At 31.9% G+C, this 25,525-nt stretch overlaps 2 protein-coding genes and 1 non-coding gene across 3 annotated transcripts; 2 read left to right on the top strand and 1 right to left on the bottom strand.

Moving 5' to 3' along the window:
• Positions 1–3,715: 3,715 nt before the first annotated feature.
• Positions 3,716–3,787, bottom strand: TRNAN-GUU. Its single transcript has one exon. It is a non-coding gene; the product is annotated as a tRNA-Asn (tRNA).
• A 386-nt stretch (positions 3,788–4,173) lies between these two features.
• On the top strand, positions 4,174–5,105 carry LOC116124251 (uncharacterized mitochondrial protein AtMg00370). The gene is given in 5 exon segments (XM_031409949.1): positions 4,174–4,521; positions 4,646–4,679; positions 4,735–4,803; positions 4,840–4,897; positions 4,961–5,105. Coding segments are annotated over 5 exon segments (654 nt in total).
• A 3,819-nt stretch (positions 5,106–8,924) lies between these two features.
• LOC116124250 (ubiquitin receptor RAD23b-like) lies at positions 8,925–13,755 on the top strand. Its single transcript, XM_031409948.1, has 7 exons — positions 8,925–9,113; positions 9,243–9,404; positions 11,472–11,510; positions 11,607–11,683; positions 11,781–11,825; positions 13,331–13,508; positions 13,609–13,755. Exons 1-7 carry the CDS (start codon positions 9,048–9,050, stop codon positions 13,753–13,755), a joined length of 714 nt encoding a protein of 237 aa, XP_031265808.1. The 5' UTR covers positions 8,925–9,047.
• Positions 13,756–25,525: the final 11,770 nt, after the last annotated feature.

Raw genomic sequence — 25,525 nt, 5'->3', positions numbered from 1 at the left:
TGAAAATCATGAAAAATACAATATTGTGCATTTCGGGTCAGGGTCTGCTGTATTGTGCTCCTAAAATCCCCATTTGAATTATAGTGCGCAGAGTTAGGGTGCACGCTTTTGGTGTGGAACGGCAACCTTGCTTTCGCGTACGGCAGGGGTGTTCGGGACATCGAGGGACGATCTTTTCTCGGATCGTCATTTTGATCTTGCATGGCGGTGGGGAAAAATTCAAGGAATGGAACGTAACAGGAACGGAACGATTCGGACGAGTGGATCTTTTTTAATGATTTTTTGAAGATTAAAAATTGTGAAAATCGTGAAAAATAAAATACTGTGCGTTTCGAGTCGGGGTCTGTCGCGTTGTGCTTCTAAAATCCCCATTTGAATTGTGGTGCATAGAGTTAGGGTGCATGCTTTTGGTGTGGAGCGGCAACCTTGCTTTCGCGCACGTCAGGGGTGTTTGGGACATCGAGGGACGATCTTTTCGCGGATCGTCATTTTGATCTGATTTTTTTGCATGGCGGTGGGGAAAAATTCAGGGAACGAAACGCAATAAGAACGGAGCAATTCGGACGAGTGGATCTTTTTTAATGATTTCTCGAAGATTAAAACTTGTGAAAATCATGAAAAATAGAATATTGTGCATTTCGGGTCGAGGTCTGTTGCTTTGTGCTCCTAAAATCCCCATTTGAATTGTGGTGTACAGAGTTGGGGTGCACGCTTTTGGTGTGGAGCGGCAGCCTTACTTTCGCGCACGGCAGGGGTGTTCGGGGCATCGAGGGACGATCTTTTCGCGGATCGTCGTTTTGATTTGATTTTTTTCATGGTGGTGGGAAAAAATTCAAGGAATGGAATGCAATAGGAACAAAGCGATTCGGACGAGCGGATCTTTTTTAATGATTTTTCGAAGATTAAAACTTGTGAAAATCGTGAAAAGTAGAATACTGTGCGTTTCGGGTCGGGGTCTATTGCGTTGTGCTCCTAAAATCCCTTTTTGAATTGTGGTGTGCAGAGTTGGGGTGCACACTTTTGGTGTGGAGCGGCAATCAAACCTTTTGTACCACTGCCTAGAGAACTGTTTTAGTCCATACAACGAATTATGAAGCAAGCACACATAATTTGGAAGTCTTTTATCAACAAATCCAGAAGGTTGCCTTATATATATTTTCTCTTCTAGGTTTCCATGTAGAAAGCAGTCTTAACGTCCAGTTGCTCTAGTTCTAGGTCATAATGTGTAACTACAGACAGCATAATCCTAATTGTTTTATACTTAACTACTGGTGATAAAATTTCATTAAAGTCAATGCCTTCCCTTTGTGTGTAACCTTTAGCTACAAGTCTAGCCTTGTACCTAGGAGGGTCAGAAGAGTTTATACCTTATTTTACCTTGAATAGCCATCGACATTCAACTGGATTCTGATCTTTTGGAGTTGGGACCAAGGACCAGGTTCTATTGACTTTTAGGGACTGCATTTTTTCCTCTATCACAGCCTGCCATTTGTCCTTGTCCTTTGATCTGATTGCTTCCTTATAGCTATCAGGTTCTGATCTTACTACTTCAGCTCCAGCCACCAGTGCAATGTAGATTAGATCAGCATAGGAATATCTTGCTAGAGGTCTGATCTCTCTACCGGGGGTTCTTCTTGGGTTGGTTCAAGGTTCTCAACTGGTTCACCCTCCTAGTCATGATCCAGGGCTGCCATTTCAGTTTCTTCATCTGGATTTTCTTCATTAGGTTGAATACTTGAGGGCTCCACCTCAATTTGTGTCCCTGCATTTGGTTCTTGACTCATAGGATCTATGCTAGAGGTACCTGCATCAAGGTTAGTAGTTTTGAAAGGAAAAAATATTTTCTTTAAAAATAACATCCCTACTGATTATTACTTTAACCCCTGGTGATGTTCTTTCCCATAATCTGAACCGAGGAATACACACTTTAGTGACCTAGGTTCAAGCTTCCCTTCATTTGTGTGTGCATAGGCTGCACACCCAAATACCCTAAGGTGGTTTAAATTTGGCTTTCTTTTGGTCCATCTCTCCTCNAGTTTCATTTCCCTGGTCAAAATTTGATTGCTTGTCTGAAAAGGCAAAAAGATAAAAAGAGTGGCCTCAATAGATCAGCTACCAATAGCTAGTGATGGATGATGGGGACACATATTATTGCTTTACGGATTAAATAATCAAATAGAATTGCAAGGATAATTAAAATTCTTAATTACTCTTATACATGAATTCATTTTTAAAATTGATCGTTATTCAAAATAACCCAAACTTGCCGAAAATCAACCTATTGTAACCTTCCTTTATAAGGCTAATATAAATCATAGATTAAAAGAAAGAATAAAGACAAGTAATTTTCATGTAAATTTGGAGGGTGTTTAGAAAATAGGATTGGCCCATTTAGCATTACTCCTTGGTTTTTCAATGGGCCTGGAGGGCCATGACCCATACAGTTTGCGTATATCATAATTATCTATATTGAAGATAAAGGTGTTCCGTCAACAATTATCTTCTCAGTGGCTATAATTACCAAGATTGTGATCATAATTGTCAATCATTTTAGCTTAAATTATGAAAACTTTTGAAGATACCTTAACAAGGCAACCATAAAGTGAGAATAATTAAGCAATGCATCTTTTGCTTTTGATTTACCTTATACACTTGGTTTTGCTTTAATCTTAAAAAGAAAATGTTTATCATCCTTTTCATTATTACTTTTCTTCCTTTATGCATTTTCTTTAACTTGTAATTTTCAGTTTCATTATCCCAGTAATCACCACTCTTTATTGAAGATTAATTAAGACCACCTACTCAAAAAAACTTAATTATATGGCTTTTCTTGATTGATTAAAGAAGTGGGAAGCCTTCAAAGTATGTGTACTTGCTGATTAGTAGAATGATTAAATTATCTTTCTTCTCATATATGGGACCAAAATGAGATTCAATTTTTGCTTATAAATTTGTCGACTCTCTATTCAATAATTATAATCGCGGCTGCAGAGAATGGGGAACCAGATACTATTTACCAAGTCATTTTTTATATATAAAAATACACTGATAATATATCATTTGATAGTGCTGTTTCCATCTAGAAACCGCAATGAGGCCAGTAATCACTAGAGTGGAAAGGTACCTTGATGATTTGCATTAATAATTCTTTTGTCTCCATTCCATATTAATTTTAAACTGAGACCACTGAGTGCTCATTCTTGTGCTAGATCAATGCTTTTGCCAAAATAAAAAATTGCAGGATTTGCTTATATGAATTGGATTGGTTGTAGGGCTTTGAAAAGTTAAATATGCGACTCCAGGAAAGTCCATAATGCAGTCTTTCTTACCTACTACTTTCTATCATTTCAAAATTATGTTCCTTTTAGCATGATTGATGGTTTAATTAAGACTTAAAAGTTGTCGAAAAAGTTATGTGAATTTCACCAAACTTCTTTCTTTTCACCTCTTCCACCAAACACACTTCGCTTTTAAGTAATGAAGAAATAACTAGGTCAATGACCTCTTCATTGTTAATTTTGGTTTCCTAATGTTTGTAAATGGGTATTTTTACAAAATTCAAAGATATTAAGGTAAGCTCTTTCTTTATCAATTTAAAAGCATCCAAGTCCCTTTAAATTTCTGTGAGAGCACTAGTAAACAAGATACTTTTAACGGTCAAAGCGAACTCTTTCATTCTAACATTCTAAATTCTTTAATTCAGAATGAATCAAATTTCCCCAAGTAGGATTCGAACCTACGACCAATCAGTTAACAGTCGACCGCTCTACCACTAAGCTACTAAGGAATAGCGGGAGATTCTATCTCATAGAGTTCAATTCCCGTTCTCAACCCATGACCAATATGAACTCAAAGTTTCCTTCGTAACTCCCGGAACTTCTTCGTAGTGGCTCCGTTCCATGCCTCGTTTCATAGGGAACCTCAAAGCGGCTCTATTTCATTATATTTCGTCCATATTCCAATTCCATTCATTTAATATCCCTTTGGTGTCATTGACATAAAAGATGTCGTTTCTAGTATATCTGTTTCTATTTCTATATATGCAAAGTTCAAAATTCATCAAAAGTTGCAAAATCATCATATAATAATCCAGAAATTGAAATAGAAAAGAAAAAGGGGAGGTTTGTGATGATTTTTCAATCTTTTATACTAGGTAATCTAGTATCCTTATACATGAAGATAATCAATTCGATCGTCGTGGTCGAACTCTATTATGGATTTCTGACCACACTCTCCATAAGGCCTTCTTATCTCTTCCTTCTCTGAGCTCGGGTTATGGAAGAAAGAGAAGAAGGAATCGAGAAGAAGGTATCAACAACAACTGGTTTTATTGCAGGATAGCTCATGATGTTCATATCGATCTATTATGCGCCTCTGCATCTAGCATTGGGTAGACCTCATACAATAACTATCATAACTCTACCGTATCTTTTGTTTCATTTCTTCTGGAACGTTCACAAACACTTTTTTGATTATGGATCTACTATCAGAAATTCAATGTGTAATCTTAGCATTCAATGCGTAATCCTAAATAATCTCATTTTTTAATTATTCAACCATTTCATTTTACCAAGTTCAATGTTAGCCAGATTAGTCAAATTTCTATGTTTCGATGAAACAACAAGATGTTATTTGTAACAAGTAGTTTTTTTGGTTGGTTAATTGGTCACATTTTATTCATGAAATGGGTTGGATTGGTATTAGTTTGGATACAACAAAAGAATTCTATTATGTCTAATGTACTTATTCGATCTAATAAGTACCTTGTGTCAGAATTGAGAAATTCTATGGCTCGAATCTTTAGTATTATCTTATTTATTACTTGTATCTACTATTTAGGCAGAATACCATCACCCATTTTTACTAAGAAACTGAAAGTGAAAGAAATCTTTGAAAGGCAAAAAAGGGACGAAAGTGCGGAAGTAACAGAAGGAGAAATAGAAACGACTTTCAAAACAAGGGGGACTAAACAGGAACAAGAGGTATCCACGGAAGAAGATACTTCTCCTTCCCTTTTTTTGAAAGAAAAGGAGGATCCAGACAAAATCGAGGAAACAGAAGAGATCCGAGTGAATGNTTTTTTAGTGGTTGTTTTCTTAGAATAGTAGTCACTTTAAAGTTAAAAAGTTATATTTTTCTAGGAGTCAAAATTGTTTTATTTTCTTAAAATTAAAGTAAAATAATTAATGTTGTCCAAGTGTGAGAACGCTAGAAAAATTTCCTAATTGTGGGGTAAATGTATAATCCACTGACATATCCTAATTGGCTTAATGTGATCATATTGCCCATTTCACTTCATTTGATTAATCTAGACTAATGACAAAGTGTGGGCTTCAGGGTTTATTGGGCCTTTAATGAGAGGGCTCAATAAATTATTATTAAATTGGCTAAGTCTCATTTCCAAATGCATCCGATAACTGAAACCCATTTTGGAAGTCATCATTTTAACTTGCATTATTGAAAGGAATACTTACTCTTTTTGTCGCTTCTGAAAACCTGTCGCTTCTTCTATAAGGAATTCAAGAATAAAAAAAATCATGGCACATAACAATTAATTTAGTATGCCATAATCTATGTGCTATTATTTTTGGGATATTGTCAATTTTGATTGAATTATATTTACATTGATTGATTGAGTGAAGTTAGAATTCTTGTTAATTAACTTACAGTTCCAAGAAGCAAAAAACAGTGGCAAGGAGCAATACAAAAAGTGAATATAGGCCACTTGCTCAAATTGAAACTGAAGTAGCTTGGATATCTTATTTACCTAGTGAAATCAACATCAAGCTAGAACATATTCCATTCGTCTAATGTGGCAACTAGGGAGCAACATCATTTGCATATAGTCCTACTTTCCATGGAAAGACTTAGTATAGATAAAATTTCGAATAGAAAATATTTTGATTGGAGAATTCTCAATTTTTGTCTTAGAAATAAGATCGATATTCAATCTTGGGTTGATATGGATACTGGTACCAACAGTAATCAAAATACTAAGATTGGAACAGATAATTATCAAATAATTGATGAAATTAATAAGAAAGGTCTTTTTTATTTTACAATTCATCAAAATGAAGAAATTAACCCATCCAACCAAAAAGAGTTCTTTTTTGATTGGATGGGAACGAATAACAAAATACTAAATAGTCTTATATCAAATCGGGAGCTTTGGTTCTTCACAGAATTTGTGCTACTTTTTAATGCATATAAAATGAAATTGTGGGGTATTTGTCTGAACTTATAAGAGCTCTAAAATCAAACTGATTTGTTTGTTTCACTACAAGAAAAAAGGCATTCCTTGACAGGAAATTTGACAGAATTTCTTGACTGTTCTAAAACAGAGTCAATAACTTTAATCCTTGTCTGTTTATAAACTGTCAAAAATTTGAGATATTTTTGACTGTTTTACCAAATCCTTGACTGTTATTAATGGTCAAGGATTTGGTAAAAATGAAGTTATACAAATTTCATTCATTGACTGTTATAGGCTTAATCTTTTGACAGTTTTCGACTATCAAGCATTTTGTACAGATGAACTTCATTCCTTTACGGGTATAGTATTAATCCTTGATAGTGTTTAATTGTCCAGGATTAAGTTAAAAAAACAAAAACAAAAATTTGCCCTAAGGCTTCCCATCGCAAATTTTCCGCCCAAAACCCATTCGCGCCCATAACCCATTTTCAACTAAGTGAAACCTGGGTTAAGAGAAATCCCATTTCTTCCACAAAAAACCCATTCTTGCCCAAATGTCTTCCACTCAATTAGATCTCATAAACCCTAATTCTTCTTTGTCTTCTGCAACCCGTATTAACACATTATCCCTTGTTTCTTCAGTTCTTGGTAGCACCAATTAACTATCCAGTCGTCTTCTTTGCTGCCTCAGCCACTGCAAACCATCACCTGTAGTTGTCTTCTTCGTCCTCTGCCATCACAAACTGTCACTTGCAGGTATTTCGTTGATATTGTTATCACACATAAATAAAAGCTCTTTGGTTGTTGATGTTAAAGGTATTTCGTTGATGTTGTTAGCTAAGTGCAAAATATGGTAAATGGGGGAGTGAATAATAGAGTGAGAACATGTGAAGATGTAGGGAAGGGGAATCTGTGCTCAAAGATTATTTAGGGAATTTTGTGTGTTTGTGTTGATGTTAGAATATAAGTGGAATTGTTTTGATGCTACAGAGTAAATGATCCTATACCTTATTAATAGTTATTTAGCTTCTAGTAACTTATGCGCTTCAAATATTCTGTTTCATTGAGCTCTATGGGAATGGTTTGTTTAGAGTATTATTGAGTTCATTTCTAAGTTTTCAGTTCAAGGGAGAAATTTTAAGTGGTGGAGCAGTGTGATTTATCTTATGTGATAAACAGTTGAAAAGTAAGGTGTATAGCATCACTTGTTAGCTATGTGCAAAATATGGCAAATGGGGGAGTGAATAATAGAGTGAGAACATGTGAAGATGTAGGGAAGGGGAATCTCTGCTCAAAGCAGATTATTTAGGGACTTTTTACACTTCATGAACTGTTGATTTTAGGTTGGCCTTTTTTTTTCTTTGTTTTTTTTTGTTTTTTTATTTGCGGGCCAAAACGCTTCTTTGGTATCTGAGATAACCAAGACAAGAGGCTTCATCGTCGAGCCCTTAGCAGTAGCAGTAGTAGTTAATTACTTAAAAAGGTAATATTTTTTGGTGGTTTATTATATGTTTGTAGACATTAATTCATGTCGTATATGTTTCATTTATTGACAAATATATATAATTGCACAAAAATTACTAGATTCAGGATGCATACAAGGTTACAAATTATATGGTGTTCAGTTATTCCTTGACCCAAAACAAGATTAAGCTAGGTAAAACTACAACAATAGTATTCAAGTGTAAACTCCCCCTCATGTGCAATACATTTGAATCTAATACTACCATATTCCTAAGCCTCCTACTTTAAGTAAGAATTACACTGCATGTCTCTTGAACTATTGGTACTTAATTTCACAAAAAGAACTAATATGAAACATAAAACAAAGAGTATACNAATTAGGGGAGTTTTTAATAGTTTTAAGAGAATTTTCTATAATACTAGAAGGATATAATACTTTTTAATACGTGTTTATTTCACATTGGTAAATAAAATAAACATTATAAACTTAGGGAACAACTAGAGTTGATTGGTTAGTGGAATTACAAGGGTTAAATTTTATGTACTTTTATGAGGGCTTTTAAATTAAAGGTACTCAGAATTTTCAAAAAACATCAAAACCTCCTCCAAAATGGTTTTTTTTTTTTTAATAATAATTTAAGGAGGATTTAATATTCATATAAAAACACCACACGGTATCAAAAGTGATATTAAAATCGATGTCTCAAGTAATATGTAATCCTTTGTGTCGTTGAAATGTAAATAAAGTTGTAATCTAGTAAATAATATAACAATACCAAATACATAGTTTAGGAAGTGTAGTAGTATTACAATGAGGTTTTTTATGGTTTTTCGAGAAGTTTGTGAGCTTCAATCCTTCAAATTAAACAATTATGTTACAACTATATCAATTATTCCAAACTTTAACTTCAAACTACAATTTTTTTTTTTTTTTTTTTTTTTTTATAGCCCATAAATCATGACCTCGCCTTTGCAAAATCAAATTCAACATTAGAATTCCTGTCAAAACTTATAATTTCTGGGAAACGAGAAACAAATAATATTTGACTATATACGAGAAGACTTTCTCAATCAACAAACTTTTTTTTCCCTCTAAAGTTAAAAAAAAAAAAAAAAAAAAAACAAAAGAAATGGAAGTAAAAGAATATTATCTGATATTTGAATTATAATCACTTATCAAAATCATCCATTTATTTAAAACTTTAAAGGTGTCAGTGTATTTCTATAAACTTTAGGGAGTTACTTAATATATACCATTTTCCTTTTATTCTCCTTCCCTCAAAACTTAAAAAGCGTTTTCTAGGGCTCTCTGTCTCTCTTCTTCTACACTACACATAACTCGAATTAAACCGCTGTCGTTTCGACCCATCCTTCTTCCCAATTCGCCGAAATGAAGCTCACTGTAAAGACTCTCAAGGGCAGCCATTTCGAGATTAAGGTTCAGCCTTCCGATACGGTACGTCGTCGTTTTCACTATCAGTTTATGTTAATTATGCGAATAGAATTTAGAAATTTATTTGTTAGTAGTGTTTTATTGTCGTTTACTGATGAAATGACTTGTCGTTTTTGGTATGTCGAACCAAAGGTTATGGCTGTCAAGAAGAACATAGAAGATGTACAAGGAAAAGACAATTACCCTTGTGGGCAACAGTTGTTAATTCACAATGGTAAAGTGTTGAAAGATGAGACAACTTTAGCTGATAATAAAGTCTCTGAAGATGGTTTTCTTGTTGTTATGCTTAGCAAGGTAATTTTTTTTTTAGGTTATTTTATTTATTTTTATATATTCTTGTGTGAACTTTCAAGAGTTATAATACATTTGTATTGTTGAAAAAAATGATTTTTTTTATTTTTTTATTATTATTTTTTTATTATTGAAGACTATATGTTGATGGTGCCGGTTTCAAAATAGGAGATTGTTGTTGAATGCTATGAGGGTGATGGGTAATGTGTAAATTATCATAAAAAGTTAAATTTATAAGTGTACACAGGGTTTGAGATGGTGGCATACATGGTTATAGTACTTTTGCACTGTTAAAAAATGAATTTTATTAAAGCGTACACGTAGTGGGCCTAGGTTAGAAATGGGAGAGTATGTAGAATTGTATAAAGGTAATAGTACATTTGTATGTTTAAAAAAGAAGGAATTTTTGTAATAAAAAAAAGGTTAAGTTTATATATGTGTGCACTGGGTTTGAAATTGTAGAATACTTTGAGACTTTACAAGTTTATGTGAATGCTTTGGAAAAGAAGTTTATATTAGATAGGTTTGGGATCATTGGCTACTGTCAGATCCTAAGAGGATATTAATACGTGTACATTGTTTAGAAAGGAGTAATTTTATATTGTAATGTTACATTTATTGGATTTTGGCTTATGTTGTGGCAAACCATTGGTTTAGATGCATTCTAGTTATTTTATTCAAATATTATGTTCATTGGTGATCAAATTTGGTTTTTGTATTGTATATCGCAGTCATTCGAGGATAGAAAGTTTGTTATAATTTCACTGGTTTTTATTTGGCTAACAAGTGATGGTGTCTTTATTACATTATTTATTTATTTCTTAAAGAAACTGGAAAAACTTATTAATTAGAAAAAAGGATTTACTAAACAGTGAACAAGTTGTCCACAATAAATCTATACATGTAGGTATATGGATGCTTGTTCCTATTTTCACACCTGTATTGGAAATCACAATAGGTGTACTTGTAATTGTGTGGTTAGAAAGAGAAGTATCTGTAGGAATACAACAATGTATTGAGCCTGAATATGCCAGCCCCTAGGGAATTTTTCAAGCTTTAGGCGATGGGACAAAACTACTTTTTAAAGAGAATCTTCTTCCATCTTGAGGAAATATGTGATTATTCAGTATTGTACCATTTATAGCTGTCATATCAATTCTACTTAGTTATTTGAAAGTTCTGAAGGATAAAGCCAGACATTAAAAAAGTCTTAAATTTAGAAAATACCACTGAGACTAGATACCCTTAATCAATTCATCGCAACCTTCCATGTGTAAAGGATAACGAAACAGACACATGGAATCTAGATGACTCAAAAACATAAATAGAAACTCAAAACTTTGGCATATGATTGCATTAATTGTAAAATTGTACAAATCCTTATGCATTAATTGTATAAAACATTATGCTTTCAAGAACAAAAATAATATGACTATTTTACTAATGTTCATAGCTTTTACAAACTTTACCTTATTAATTGCTTTGTATTAATTTTGTTCTAGCAAATATTTTTTCAAGTATTATTCAAAAGAACTGCCTGAAAAAAAATAGAAAACCCTGTCATTTTAATGTTGCTTGGCAAACAATTACAAAGAAAGGAAAATAAAGTAGAAGCATTGATTTATAGAGATGATTTTGTAACATAGTGATTAGTACTTTTTCCACCTATTTTGGATTGGTGTCTTACATTTACTATAAAGGGTAGTTCTACAATTAATATGCAGGACCTAGAAATTGCTTAATCAATTAAATCTCATAGAAATATGCCCTAGTGAAACAGAAAAAGAGCCGCAATGTCCCAATTTTGGGTTAGTTTCTAGAAAACTCTGAAGCTATGACATATCTGGAAGTGAAAAACTATTTATGAATCATTGACATATGAATTTTCGCAGTAGTATCATGAATACAATTGAATTTTGCTTCTAATATTGTTAGTCTATATAGGGTCCTGTATGTAAATATATCTTACTTATAGGGTCTAGACTGCTCTGATGTAGCCTTGTATGTTTAATTCCTTTTCATATTGCATCTATACTGCCATTATCTCAATGTGTTTGCTATTTTTTACAGAGTAAAACATCGGGCTCAGCTGGGGCTTCATCTGCTCAGGTATTATTGCTGCTCATTCTTACTGTTTGTTGGACATCGTCTCTTTCTTTCTTTTTTCATGTATATATGAATACTACTTCCATTTTATAATGACAGCCTGCTTCCACCACTCCATCAACAACTGCACCGAGCTCCAATTCTACACCTGCACCAGAAACCTCTGCACAAGCACCGTAGGTTTTAGTCTTTTCAAAAAAAAATTTTCTTTTTTTCTTTTTTTTGAATTTGGCTGGATTTATCATGCTTATCTTGTAATATATTATGTTTCAGGGCTCCAAAGACCACCACATCTGCTTCTGATGCGACAACAGCTGAGTATGGGCTCTATCTGTTCATTAGTATTATGCTTCATATGTTAATATATGGTTATATATGCTGGAATTCATGAGTTAATGCATAGATGATGAAGTTTTGAACATGAACATTCTTTTTCATGGTTAATGAGGAATTTAACATAAGCAGCTGGCACTGAACTCGTTTGTAGCTTCAGCATATTGAGCTCAAGCATGAGATTTTAATTCTACCATCCATGATTTGACTTGGTTATCCTTTTAACTTTTGAATGCTAGATCCCTTTCTTTTCAATTTGTTGCTGGTGGAAGATAGGACAGTAGTAGGTGTTTCCTTATCGGGGATAATAAAAGTGCACTTATATTATTTTCTATTATTTGTATGTCATACTATACAAATAAAATTACGGATTTTTCTCCTCATTATCTGTTAGCTTTTTCATAATCATTTTCCGTTGTTTCCTCTGGTCTCAACTTAACAATGTATTCTGCACAAATCAAGCACCTTTTTAATTTTTCTCTCGTCATTTTCAAGTAAAAACTGTTCGGAATTTTCTCATTTTCTTCTCAACAAATCTCAAGCATGATAGTGGGATAAGACATGTCAGGACCATTGACAAACTTATACAATAATCATCATTTAAATGCTCTACTCAATCTCTATCCCAGGTTTTTGGTTTCTATCAAATATTATATTTATTGTTTAGTTGGACAAGATGTCTATACTTATGGAATCTAAATGTTTGATGAATGTGCTTTTGTTGGATGCACTGATACGTTATATCTAAAATCTGTTGGTCTAAGTCAGAATTTTATTTTCCTTTGGTTTCTATACCACATTTTGCAAATAAGAGAAGTCATGATGATATCTATATAAATTAAAAGGTTGTGGTTGTTCTATATGAGAAATAATTTCATGAATACATCACTTGATACTTAGAAGAAGATGGGAATGTGGATATTCTGGGCTCATTTCTGCAAGATATATATGTTTGAATAGAAAGACATTTTTGTTTGAGAAAGCAGTTGCTTAGAATTTTACTATTTGATAATTCTTTTAGTCCTTTTACTGGTATAAAGTATTTTTTTTTTTATTTCAGTTTAGTGATTAATTATAAAATGTAGACTGTGGGAGAAACAGCTGTATGATTGATTGACTATGTTGAAAAAATTTAAGGAAATGTACAAATAGTATTTTGATGAATTATTCGCTCCGTATTCTTTTTTCTTTTCTGTAAGAATGTTTTAAATAAATAATATTCAATCAGTCCCCATGTGTTTGTTTTCAATAATATTATACTTACAAAAAAATCTTATAAAAATTTCTATACAAAGAGATGTGACAAAAAATGAATGGAAGAGTGAAACAAAAAGTCAAAACTCATTATATTCACTCTTCCATTTATTTTTTGTCACATCACTTTGTATGGAGATCTTTGTAAGATTTCTTTGTAAGTGTAGCATTACTCGTTTTATGATGTTTAGGATATATTAATTATGATGCTAATTTTTTTTGCATTTGTGCTGCAGTGCGAATACTGATACCTATGGTCAAGCTGCTTCAACGTTAGTTGCTGGAAATGATCTTGAGCAGACAATTCAAGAAATAATGGATATGGGTGGTGGAACCTGGGACAAAGAAACTGTTACTCGTGCTCTTCAAGCAGCTTATAATAACCCAGAGCGAGCAGTGGATTACTTGTACTCTGTATGTATAACCTCCATAAATTCTCATCTGTAAAATTTTAATGGTTTTATATGTTTTGTTAATTTGTAAATTTTAATTACTGATATTGATCTACCTTCAGGGCATTCCTGAAACGGCCGAAGTTGCTGTGCCGGTGGCTCGCTTTCCGGCAAGTCAGGCAAGTGAAACTGGTGCAGCAGAAGATCCACCGGTGTCTGGAGCACCTAATTCCTCTCCGTTGAATATGTTTCCCCAGGTAAACTTTTAGATTGTAGATGAATTCTAATTGTTTGTTTACTCTAATTTGGAGGTATGAAATGGTATGTGTGGCCCAAGCCAAACACCACCCATTTGCTATAAAACATGAGAAGACCTATGTATTGAAGCAGCATGCCGCAATTCCACATGAAGTGTGAACTGCTGTGTGGTTGCACAGGCCCACGAGTCTATGGAGTCTTCTCATCTTCTCATCGGGCACAAGTGCAAATAACATTAGATATTAAAAGAAAAGAAAAGAAAAGTGAAATCTTGTCTCTTTTGTATGTATTTTTTAAAACGATATTGCGACATCATTTCTTCATTTCAATTTTTATTTATTTTTTTTGGTTTTCAATCCTTTCAATTTCAGTAATTGGCTTCCTGTTATTGAAGATTAAGAAATTTTTAATTTTTTTTTTTTTTTTTTTTTTTTTCAATCTAGTCACATTTTCCATACAAAACCTTACACTACAAAACACTCGGGCCATAGTTATGGACACCAAATCATCACGAATGGACAATCGTCCACGATAATATCAATGGACTCCCATCCATATAATATAATGGGTGTCCATTTACTATGCACGCGTCATTCATGGCCCCCGTCCAAAAAAGTTTAAAAACAAATATGGACGGGTGTCCATATACATGGACGGCCGTCCTTACCCAATTCTAGTTTAATTAAAAAAAATTAAAAAAAATTCTAAATTGTGAGTACTTTTTTTTCTGTCCTCTTATTTTGCATTTTTTTATTTTTTTTTGTAAATTTAAAAAAAAAATTATTTGAGTATGGACATGTGCAGTCCATCTCATTGGATGGCCGCCATTATCCTCATTAGATGGCTAGCATCCATGCTTTAAACTTTAAAAATCAAAGTTTTTTTTTTCCCCTTTATTTCATCTAGAAGTTTTGTGCTTTAAAAATGAATATTTCATCTAAAAATTTTCACTTAAACAAGCCATAGGTTTTATAAATGAAAAAGAAATTGTAAATTTAAAAAAATAAATTATTTGAGATGGATTGGCGTCCAATACTCTGTGCTTTAAAATTATATGGACGCCGTCCATATAATGTGGATGGTCTCCACAGTAAAGGGACTCCCGTCCATAATATATGGACAGGAGTCCATTGATATTTTCTGGACTCCTCTATTCATGATAAATGGTCGTCCATAAATATGGACGACATCCATAATTGTTGGACGGCCGTTATTTACTGAATGCATATGTTGTATCCTACGTGGCCACGTCCAAGTCAATGCCACATAGATGGTGCAAATTTTGGTACCAGCATTTGGTGTCTGTAGCATTTTTGTAAAAAATAAGGGTTTGCGATTTGGGAGAAAAATTGGATATTGCTTCGTTCTTCCTTCTTTGGCTGCCACTCACCTTTGTTTGAATTTCCACTTGATTTCTCTCTCGACCCCAAATTTGGAAACTCAAAAGCTCCCAACCACTCCTAATAACATAGTAATTTTAAATGAACACTGTATAATATAGTAATTTTAAGACTGATTTAGACAATTTAATTAAATAAAGTGCATGCAAACAATGAAACTCTTTTTCCTTGACTCTTTACTTTAGGTTGGGGAATTTAAAAAAAAAAAAAAAAAATTGTAGGGAAGTGACTGATAGTGTTGGTTGACACAACTGATGATTGACATCTGTTACGCAGTTGCCACAATGATGTAAGAGATTAACGTAGAGAGGATGTATTGTATTAAGAATATAGGAGAAAACGATTATAAATATGGGATCCATTGTATTAACTCAAATTTTAAAATAATTTTTTTTAATATTATATATAGTCCATCAATAATAACAATTAAATGTTGATTCAAGGTTGTTGATGTTACACAAAAAGTAATTATATGTTTGATCAAATTTGTTTAATTGTTATTGAATTTATATACAAAAATATGTCTAATGAACCATTAATATAAATTTTAAACTAGATTTGGAAGATTTTGAAAACTATATCCTTTAACACTTTAATACCTATTTATCCATATTCACACTTATGAAACTATTTATTACCATAAATATTAAAATTTTGTTTTATAATGATAACAAATAAATTTTCATATATTTTTTATTTCTAGATATTGTCACAATGAGATGAATTTATTATGTAGCAAAGCTCAAATAATTACCATGCATGACATGTGAGAGCTTCTTGGAAACTTTGGGTTCAAGATAAAAGTCCATTTTAGCATCTACAAAAAATAAATAAATAAATATTTGCAAAGCTAACCATAGACAAATTGTAAGGAAGCAAACATTAACGGTGTAGAATGATTTTTATTTATATTTTAAGGATATATATAATATAGATGGAATATAAAATACTTTTTTATTTTATTTTTTTATTTTATTTTATTTTACCTATGGTATTACTTAATATGAAAAGCATAGATGGGAAATATTATACTTTTTTCAAAACTATACGATAATTTAGCAAGGTGAGATGTTGTTAGTGTCAATGCGCATGCATCCGTTGCATACTGTATAACAACTTTGTAGTCAGGAGGCTAGCACAACTGTTGCAGACTGATTGACACTAGTAGAATTTAATAGAGATTTTAAAAAAAAAAAAAATTAGGGAGTTTTTAATAGTTTTAAGAGAATTTTCTATAATACTAGAAGGATATAATACTTTTTATACTTTTTATTTCACATTGGTACTAAAATAAACATTATAAACTTAGGGAACAACTAGATTGATTGGTTAGTGGAATTACAGGGTTAAATTTTATGTACTTTTATGAGGGCTTTTAATTAAAGGTACTCAGAATTTTCAAAAAACATCAAAACTCCCTCCAAAATGGTTTTTTTTTTTTTAATAATAATTTAAGGAGGATTTATATCATATAAAAACACCACACGGTATCAAAAGTTATATTAAAATCGCTGTCTCAAGTATATGTAATCTTTGTGTCGTTGAATGTAATAAGTTGTAATCTAGTAAATAATAAACAATACCAAATACATAGTTTAGAAGTCTGTAGTATTACAATGAGGTTTTTTTGGTTTTTCGAGAAGTTTGTGAGCTTCAATCTAAATAACACATTATGTTACAACTATACAATTATTCCAAACTTAACTTAAACTACAATTTTTTTTTTTTTTTTTTTTTTTTTATACCCATAAATCATGACCTCGCCTTTGCAAAATCAAATTCAACATTAGAATTCTTCAAAACTTTAATTTCTGGAAACGAGAAACAAATAATATTTGACTATATACGAGAAGACTTTCTCAATCAACAAACTTTTTTTTCCCTCTAAATTAAAAAAAAAAAAAAAAAAAAATGGAAGTAAAAGAATTTATCTGATATTTGAATATAATCACTTATCAAAATCATCCATTTATTTAAACTTTAAAGGTTCAGTGTATTTCTATAACTTTAGGGAGTTATTAATATATACCATTTTCCTTTTATTCTCCTTCCCTCAAAACTTAAAAAGCGTTTTCTAGGGCTCTCTGTCTCTCTTCTTCTACACTACACATAACTCGAATTAAACCGCTGTCGTTTCGACCCATCCTTCTTCCCAATTCGCCGAAATGAAGCTCACTGTAAAGACTCTCAAGGGCACCATTTCGAGATTAAGTTCACCTTCCGATACGGTACGTCGTCGTTTTCACTATCAGTTTATGTTAATTATGCGAATAGAATTTAGAAATTTATTTGTTAGTAGTGTTTTATTGTCGTTTACTGATGAAATGACTTGTCGTTTTTGGTATGTCGAACCAAAGGTTATGGCTGTCAGAAGAACATAGAAGATGTAAGGAAAGACAATTACCCTTGTGGGCAACAGTTGTTAATTCACAATGGTAAAGTGTTGAAAGATGAGACAACTTTAGCTGATAACAAGTCTCTGAAGATGGTTTTCTTGTTGTTATGCTTAGCAAGGTAATTTTTTTTTAGGTTATTTTATTTTTTTTATATATTCTGTGTGAACTTTCAAGAGTTATAATACATTTGTATTGTTGAAAAAAATGATTTTTTTATTTTTTTATTATTATTTTTTTATTATTGAAGACTATATGTTGATGGTGCCGGTTTCAAAATAGGAGATTGTTGTTGAATGCTATGAGGTGGATGGGTAATGTGTAAATTCATAAAAAGTTAAATTTATAAGTGTACACGGGTTTGAGATGGTGGCATACATGGTTATAGTACTTTTGCACTGTTAAAAATGAATTTTATTAAGCGTACACGTAGTGGGCCCTAGGTTAGAAATGGAGAGTATGTAGAATTGTATAAGGTAATAGTACATTTGTATGTTTAAAAAAGAAGGAATTTTTGTAATAAAAAAAGGTTAAGTTTATATATGTGTGCACTGGTTTTGAAATTGTAGAATACTTTGAGACTTTACAAGTTTATGTGAATGCTTGGAAAAGAAGTTTATATTAGATAGTTTTGGGATCATTGGCTACTGTCAGATCCTAAGAGGATATTAATACGTGTACATTGTTTAGAAAGGAGTAATTTTATATTGTAATGTTACATTTATTGGATTTTGGCTTATGTTTTGTGGCAAACCATTGGTTTAGATGCATTCTAGTTATTTTATTCAAATATTATGTTCATTGGTGATCAAATTTGGTTTTTGTATTGTATATCGCAGTCATTCGGGATAGAAAGTTTGTTATAATTTCACTGGTTTTTTATTGGCTAACAAGTGATGGTGTCTTATTACATTATTTATTTATTTCTTAAAGAAACTGGAAAAACTTATTAATTAGAAAAAAGGATTTACTAAACAGTGAACAAGTTGTCCACAATAAATCTATACATGTAGGTATATGGATGCTTGTTCCTATTTTCACCCTGTATTGGAATCACAATAGGTGTACTTGTAATTGTGTGGTTAGAAAGAAGTATCTGTAGGAATACAACAATGTATTGAGCCCTGATGCCAGCCCCTAGGGAATTTTTCAAGCTTTAGGCATGGGACAAAACTACTTTTAAAGAGAATCTTCTTCCATCTTGAGGAAATATGTGATTATTCAGTATTGTACCATTTATAGCTGTCATATCAATTCTACTTTGTATTCGAAAGTTCTGAAGGATAAAGCCAGACATTAAAAAGTCTTAAATTTAGAAAATACCACTGAGACTAGATACCCTTAATCAATTATCGCAACCTTCCATGTGTAAAGGATAACGAAACAGACACATGGAATCTAGATGACTCAAAAACAAATAGAAACTCAAAACTTTGGCATATGATTGCATTAATTGTAAAATTGTACAAATCCTTATGCATTAATTGTATAAAACATTATGCTTTCAAGAACAAAATAATATGACTATTTTACTAATGTAATAGCTTTTACAAACTTTACTTATTAATGTTTTGTATTAATTTGTTCTAGCAAATATTTTTTAAGTATTATTCAAAAGAACTGCCTGAAAAAAAATAGAAACCCTGTCATTTTAATGTTGCTTGGCAAACAATTACAAAGAAAGGAAATAAAGTAGAAGCATTGATTTATAAGAGATTTTGTAACATAGTGATTAGTACTTTTTCCACCTATTTTGGATTGGTGTCTTACATTTACTATAAAGGGTAGTTCTACAATTAATATGCAGGACCTAGAAATTGCTTAATCAATTAAATCTCATAGAAATATGCCCTAGTGAAACAGAAAAGAGCCGCAATGTCCCAATTTTGGGTTAGTTTTCTAGAAAACTCTGAAGCTATGACATATCTGGAAGTGAAAAACTATTTATGAATCATTGACATATGAATTTTCGCAGTAGTATCATGAATACAATTGAATTTTGCTTCTAATATTGTTAGTCTATTAGGGTCCTGTATGTAAATATATCTTACTTATAGGGTCTAGATGCTCTGATGTAGCCTTGTATGTTTAATTCCTTTTCATATTGCATCTATACTGCCATTATCTCAATGTTTTGCTATTTTTTACAGAGTAAAACGTCGGGCTATGCTGGGCTTCATCTGCTCAGGTATTTTGCTGCTCATTCTTACTGTTTGTTGGACATCGTCTCTTTCTTTCTTTTTTCATGTATATATGAATACTACTTCCATTTTAATGACAGCCTGCTTCCACCACTCCATCACAACTGCACCGAGCTCCAATTCTACACCTGCACCAGAAACCTCTGCACAAGCACCGTAGGTTTTAGTCTTTTTTTTCTTTTTTTCTTTTTCATTTAGGTCCAAGTTTAATTATTAAATCCATTTATAAAGCCTCTTTATTTGGACTTAATTTTTAATTAATTAATTAAACTAATTAATCAACATTTAATTAATTTATCCAATTACAAAAATACCCTTTTAACCAATTCTACTAATTAGTCAATTAGGACTTATAGAAACTTTAATATCTTCATTAACTCTTCAATGAGAAAATCTCTTATTCCCATCAAGCTTAGAAATCCATAATGTATGTGACCTTTCTAGGTTTATTTATCGATTGACAATAAGGTAAATATCAACTCTTGATATCCATCTTCCTTACAGACCATAAGTGACACCTAACAGTATATCATAGCCCCCAATCAATGAATGAAGTGGGATCATATGAACCTGTAAAATTGAGCATTTCAGTCATGTCACCTCATTCCCTCCGATGTCGTGTTCTGATCAAGTGCAGACCATGGTATAGTCAAATCCCTAACTTGATCACATAATTTGGATCATCTTAAAATGTAGAATTGTGATTCTATGAAACTATTCATAAAGCACAAATGCTTTGGCCAAAGACTTCCTTCACATTCGTTGATCCCTTGGAACACTCAAGCTCGTAATATCCGAGCCATCAGATTCCTTATTAAATACGCATATGACTTTGTACATGATTAACTCATGACCAACAAGCACTACACACTAGATATAAACAATCTAGTGATAACGTATTGAAGAACCACAAGCTCCCATGCGCAAGACATGATCCCATCTCAGGTCTAGGGATAAAGTGACACTAATGCACATAACGATGATCGTTGACTGAAGATAATATACCCATGTGATCAATCGTCCACCAGTCACGCTCGATGCTTCATTCTCTAATAAATCACCTCATTACTCATGCTCTTATGATATGAGTTGCATCACCCAACCATCAACATCTCAGGCTAATTAATGATGACACACAGTAATACTGATCTTGCGATAATATTGCCTTGATTATTATCACATCTTATCAGGAACATACTTAAGAGTGAGTCACATGAAAGAATCTCAATACTCATATTCTTAAACTCTTTGAAAATAGAATTCTTTCCAAAACAAGCTCAAGGACATACGCAACTTAATTAAATATAGATGAGATAAAGTCGCATAGAATAATTGTCATTTTATTAATGATAAAACATTACAAAATTTATATATAAATATTTCCCTAAACCTTACATTTATCATTGGTTTTAGGGCACATACACTAATAGTACCCCTATGGTTTGCAAAATTGACAAGTCAATCTCTGTGTCATTCAAATTATCCAACTACCTTCCCTACTGTTAGGGGTGTGCAAGAATTTAAGGTTTGTTTGGGAGTTTTTTTTTCTACTAGTTTTGAGGGGTTTTTAATTAGACTGGTTTTAAGGTGTTCTAAAACCATTACTTGCCAGATTTTTTATGCATTGGTTTTGACTGGGTCAAAAACTCCTCAAAATCAGTGTAGTGTACTTTTGAAGGGTTTATAAAACCCCTCAAATCGGGGTGTTTTGGTTGGTTTTAAAATTTTATTCTACAAATATCCTATCCACTACAAAACTATCCCAATTACATCCAAAAAAAGATTTTAACCATATTATGCCCATCTCCAAATATATTAAATATAAAATAATTTTAAGCAATTATTAAAAAAAGGAAATTATTAAAATCTCATTTCTTGATGCTTCCTTGGAGAAGTGGGGTTAAATTTTTCAATCATTCTAAATGCTACAAAGAATGGTGAAGAAGGATAAGGAAACTTTATCACATTTGAAGTTATAAAGTACTAATAAATAGAAAACAAATAAAGAACCTTACCTTGTAATTGAAAAAACAAAACTCCTAAGTACTGATTGAAGTTGAGGTATTTTTATGGGCATATATGTAAATTTATCATTTTAAAAAACTATCAAAACTACTGGAAAATAAACTCTCAAGCACAGGTTGAGTGTTTTAAAAACCGCTACTAAAAATCCATCAAAACCGTTACGGTGGTTTACCCTCAAAATCGCTACTGTGGTTTACCCTCATAACAGCTATCATGAAACTCCCAAGTAGACCCAGGTATAACCAAAACCGATGGGTACCTAGGATGCTGGTTTTGGTTCCTACCCGAAATTACCCCTCATAGGGTCGGTTTTGGTTCCCTAATGGGTGGAACTGGTACTGTGCGGTTCTGATACCGGTTTTACTAGTTTAAGAAACTAAAACTGACTTAGGAATCAAAACCAAAATCAAGATCCAGGTACCTGGGTTAGAACTAGTTTAAGAATTGGGACCTAACTAAAATTTTACCAAAAAGGGGGCAATTTTGTAATTATGCTTTTTGAATAAAAAATAGAGTAATGCTACGGACACCGAATTTGTGCACCAAAATTTTTTACCGGACGACGTGGCATCTACTAAGACGTAGCCACGTTGGACAGAAAATACTAATTCCGTGAATGGACGACCGTCCATCTTACACGAACGGCTGTCCATATGTTATGGACGACCATTCATCACGAATGGACAATCGTCCACGATAATATCAATGGACTCCCATCCATATAATATAAATGGGTGTCCATTTACTATGCACGAGCGTCCATATAAGATGGACGCCCGTCCAAAAAAGTTTAAAAACAAATAATGGACGGGTGTCCATATACAATGGACGGCCGTCCTTACCCAAATTCTAGTTTAATTAAAAAAAATTTAAAAAAAATTCTAAATTGTGAGTACTTTTTTTCTGTCTCTCTTATTTTGCATTTTTTTTTATTTTTTTTTTGTAAATTTAAAAAAAAAAATTATTTGAGTATGGACAGCAGTCCATCTCATTGGATGGCCGTCCATTTATCCTCATTAGATGGACTAGCATCCATGCTTTAAACTTTAAAAATCAAAGTTTTTTTTTCCCCTTTATTTCATCTAGAAGTTTTGTGCTTTAAAAATGAATATTTCATCTAAAAATTTTCACTTAAACAAGCCATAGGTTTTTATAAATGAAAAAGAAATTGTAAATTTAAAAAAAATAAATTATTTGAGATGGATTGGCGTCCAATACTCTGTGCTTTAAAATTATATGGACGGCCGTCCATATAATGTGGATGGTCGTCCACAGTAAAGGGACTCCCGTCCATAATATATGGACAGGAGTCCATTGATATTTTCTGGACTCTCGTCTATTCATGATAAATGGTCGTCCATAAGATATGGACGGACATCCATAATTGTTGGACGGCCGTTCATTTACTGAATGCATATGTTGTATCCTACGTGGCCACGTCCAAGTCAGATGCCACATAGATTGGTGCAAAATTTTGGTACCAGCATTTGGTGTCTGTAGCATTTTTGTAAAAAATAAGGGTTTGCGATTTGGGAGAAAAATTGGATATTGCTTCGTTCTTCCGTTCTTTGGCTGCCACTCACCTTTGTTTGAATTTCCACTTGATTTCTCTCTCGGACACCAAATTTGGAAACTCGAACAAGCTCCCAACCACTCCTAATAACATAGTAATTTTCAAATGAACACTGTAATAATATAGTAATTTTAAGACTGATTTAGACAATTTAAATTAAAAGTAAAGTGCATGCAAAACAATGAAACCATCTTTCCTTGACTCTTTACTTTAGGGTTGGGGAATTTAAAAAAAAAAAAAAAAAAAAAAATTGTAGGGAAGTGACGTGATAGTGTGTGGGTGACACAACTGATGAATGACATCTGTTCCGTCAGTTGCCACATCATTATGTAAGATTAACGTAAGAGAGCGATGTATTGTATTAAGAGATATAGGAGAAAACGATTATAAATATGGGATACATTATTACTCAATTTAAAATAATTTTTTTTATATAATTATATCCATCAATATATAACAATTAAATGGTGGATTCAAGTGTGTTGATGTTACACAAAAAGAAATTATATGTTTGATCAAATTTTTAAGTTGTTATGAATTTATATACAAAAATATTTCTGATGAACCATTAATATAAATTTTAAACTAGATTTGAAGATTTTGAAAACTATATACTTTAACAACTTAAATACCTAATTTATCCATATTCACACTTATGAACTATTTATTACCATAAATATTAAAATTTTGTTTTATAATGAAAACAAATAAATTTTCATATATTTTATTTCTAGATTTGTCACAATGAATGAATTTTATTATGTAGCAAATGCTCAAATAATTACCATGCATGACATGTGAGAGCTTCTTGGAAACTTTGGGTTCAAGATAAAAGTCCATTTTAGCATCTACATAAAAAAAATATAATAATAAATAAATTTGCAAAGCTAACCATAGACAAATTGTACAGGAAGCAAACATTAACGAGTGTGAATGATTTTATTTATATTTTAAGGATTATAAGTAATATAGATGGAATATAACAAAAACTTTTTTATTTTATTTTTTTATTTTATTTTATTTACCTATGGTATTACTTAATATGAAAAGCATAGATGGGAAAGTATTAATTACTTTTTTCAAAACTATACGATAATTTAGCAAGGTGAATGTTTAGTGTCAATGCGCATGCATCCGTTGCATACTGTATAACAACTTTGTAGTCAGGAGCTATGCAACAACTGTTCAGACGTGATTGACACTAGTAGACTATTTAATAGAGATTTAAAAAAAAAAAAAAATTAGGGGAGTTTTTAATAGTTTTAGAGAATTTTCTATAAACTAGAAGTAATACTTTTATACGTTTTTATTTCACAGTGTAACTAAAATAACATTATAAACTTGGGAACAACTAGAGTTGATTGTTAGTGGAATTACAAGTTAAATTTTATGTATTTTATGAGGGCTTTTAAATTAAAGGTACTCAGAATTTCAAAAAACATCAAAACCTCCTCCAAAATGGTTTTTTTTTTTTTAAATAATATTTAAGGAGATTTAATATTCTATAAAAACACCACACGGTATCAAAAGTATTTAAATCGCTGTCTCAAGTAATATGTAATCTTTGTGTCGTTGAATGTAAATAAGTTGTATCTAGTAATAATATAACAATCCAAATACATAGTTTAGGAAGTTAGTATTACATGAGGTTTTTTATGGTTTTTCGGAAGTTTGTGAGCTTCAATCTAATAAACAATTATGTTACAACTATATCAATTTATTCCAAACTTTAACTTAACTACATTTTTTTTTTTTTTTTTTTTTTTTTTATAGCCCATAAATCATGACCTCGCCTTTGCAAAATCAAATTCACATTAGAATTCTTCAAAACTTTAATTTTGGAAACGAGAAACAAATATATTTGACTATATACGAGAAGACTTTCTCAATCAACAAACTTTTTTTCCCTCTAAAGTCAAAAAAAAAAAAAAAAAAAAAAAAGGAAGTAAAAGAATATTATGAATTGAATTATAATCACTTATCAAAATCATCCATTTATTTAAAACTTTAAAGGTGTCAGTGTATTTCTATAAACTTTAGGGAGTTTTAATATATACCATTTTCCTTTTATTCTCCTTCCCTCAAAACTTAAAAAGCGTTTTCTAGGGCTCTCTGTCTCTCTTCTTCTACACTACACATAACCGAATTAAACCGCTGTCGTTTCGACCCTCCTTCTTCCCAATTCGCCA

The sequence above is a fragment of the Pistacia vera genome, unplaced genomic scaffold (assembly GCF_008641045.1).
Source record: "Pistacia vera cultivar Batoury unplaced genomic scaffold, PisVer_v2 Contig151, whole genome shotgun sequence".
NCBI classification, from domain to species: domain Eukaryota; kingdom Viridiplantae; phylum Streptophyta; class Magnoliopsida; order Sapindales; family Anacardiaceae; genus Pistacia; species Pistacia vera.
Note: the sequence above shows the minus strand (reverse complement) of the source record. Positions and strands in the feature narration are given on the sequence as shown.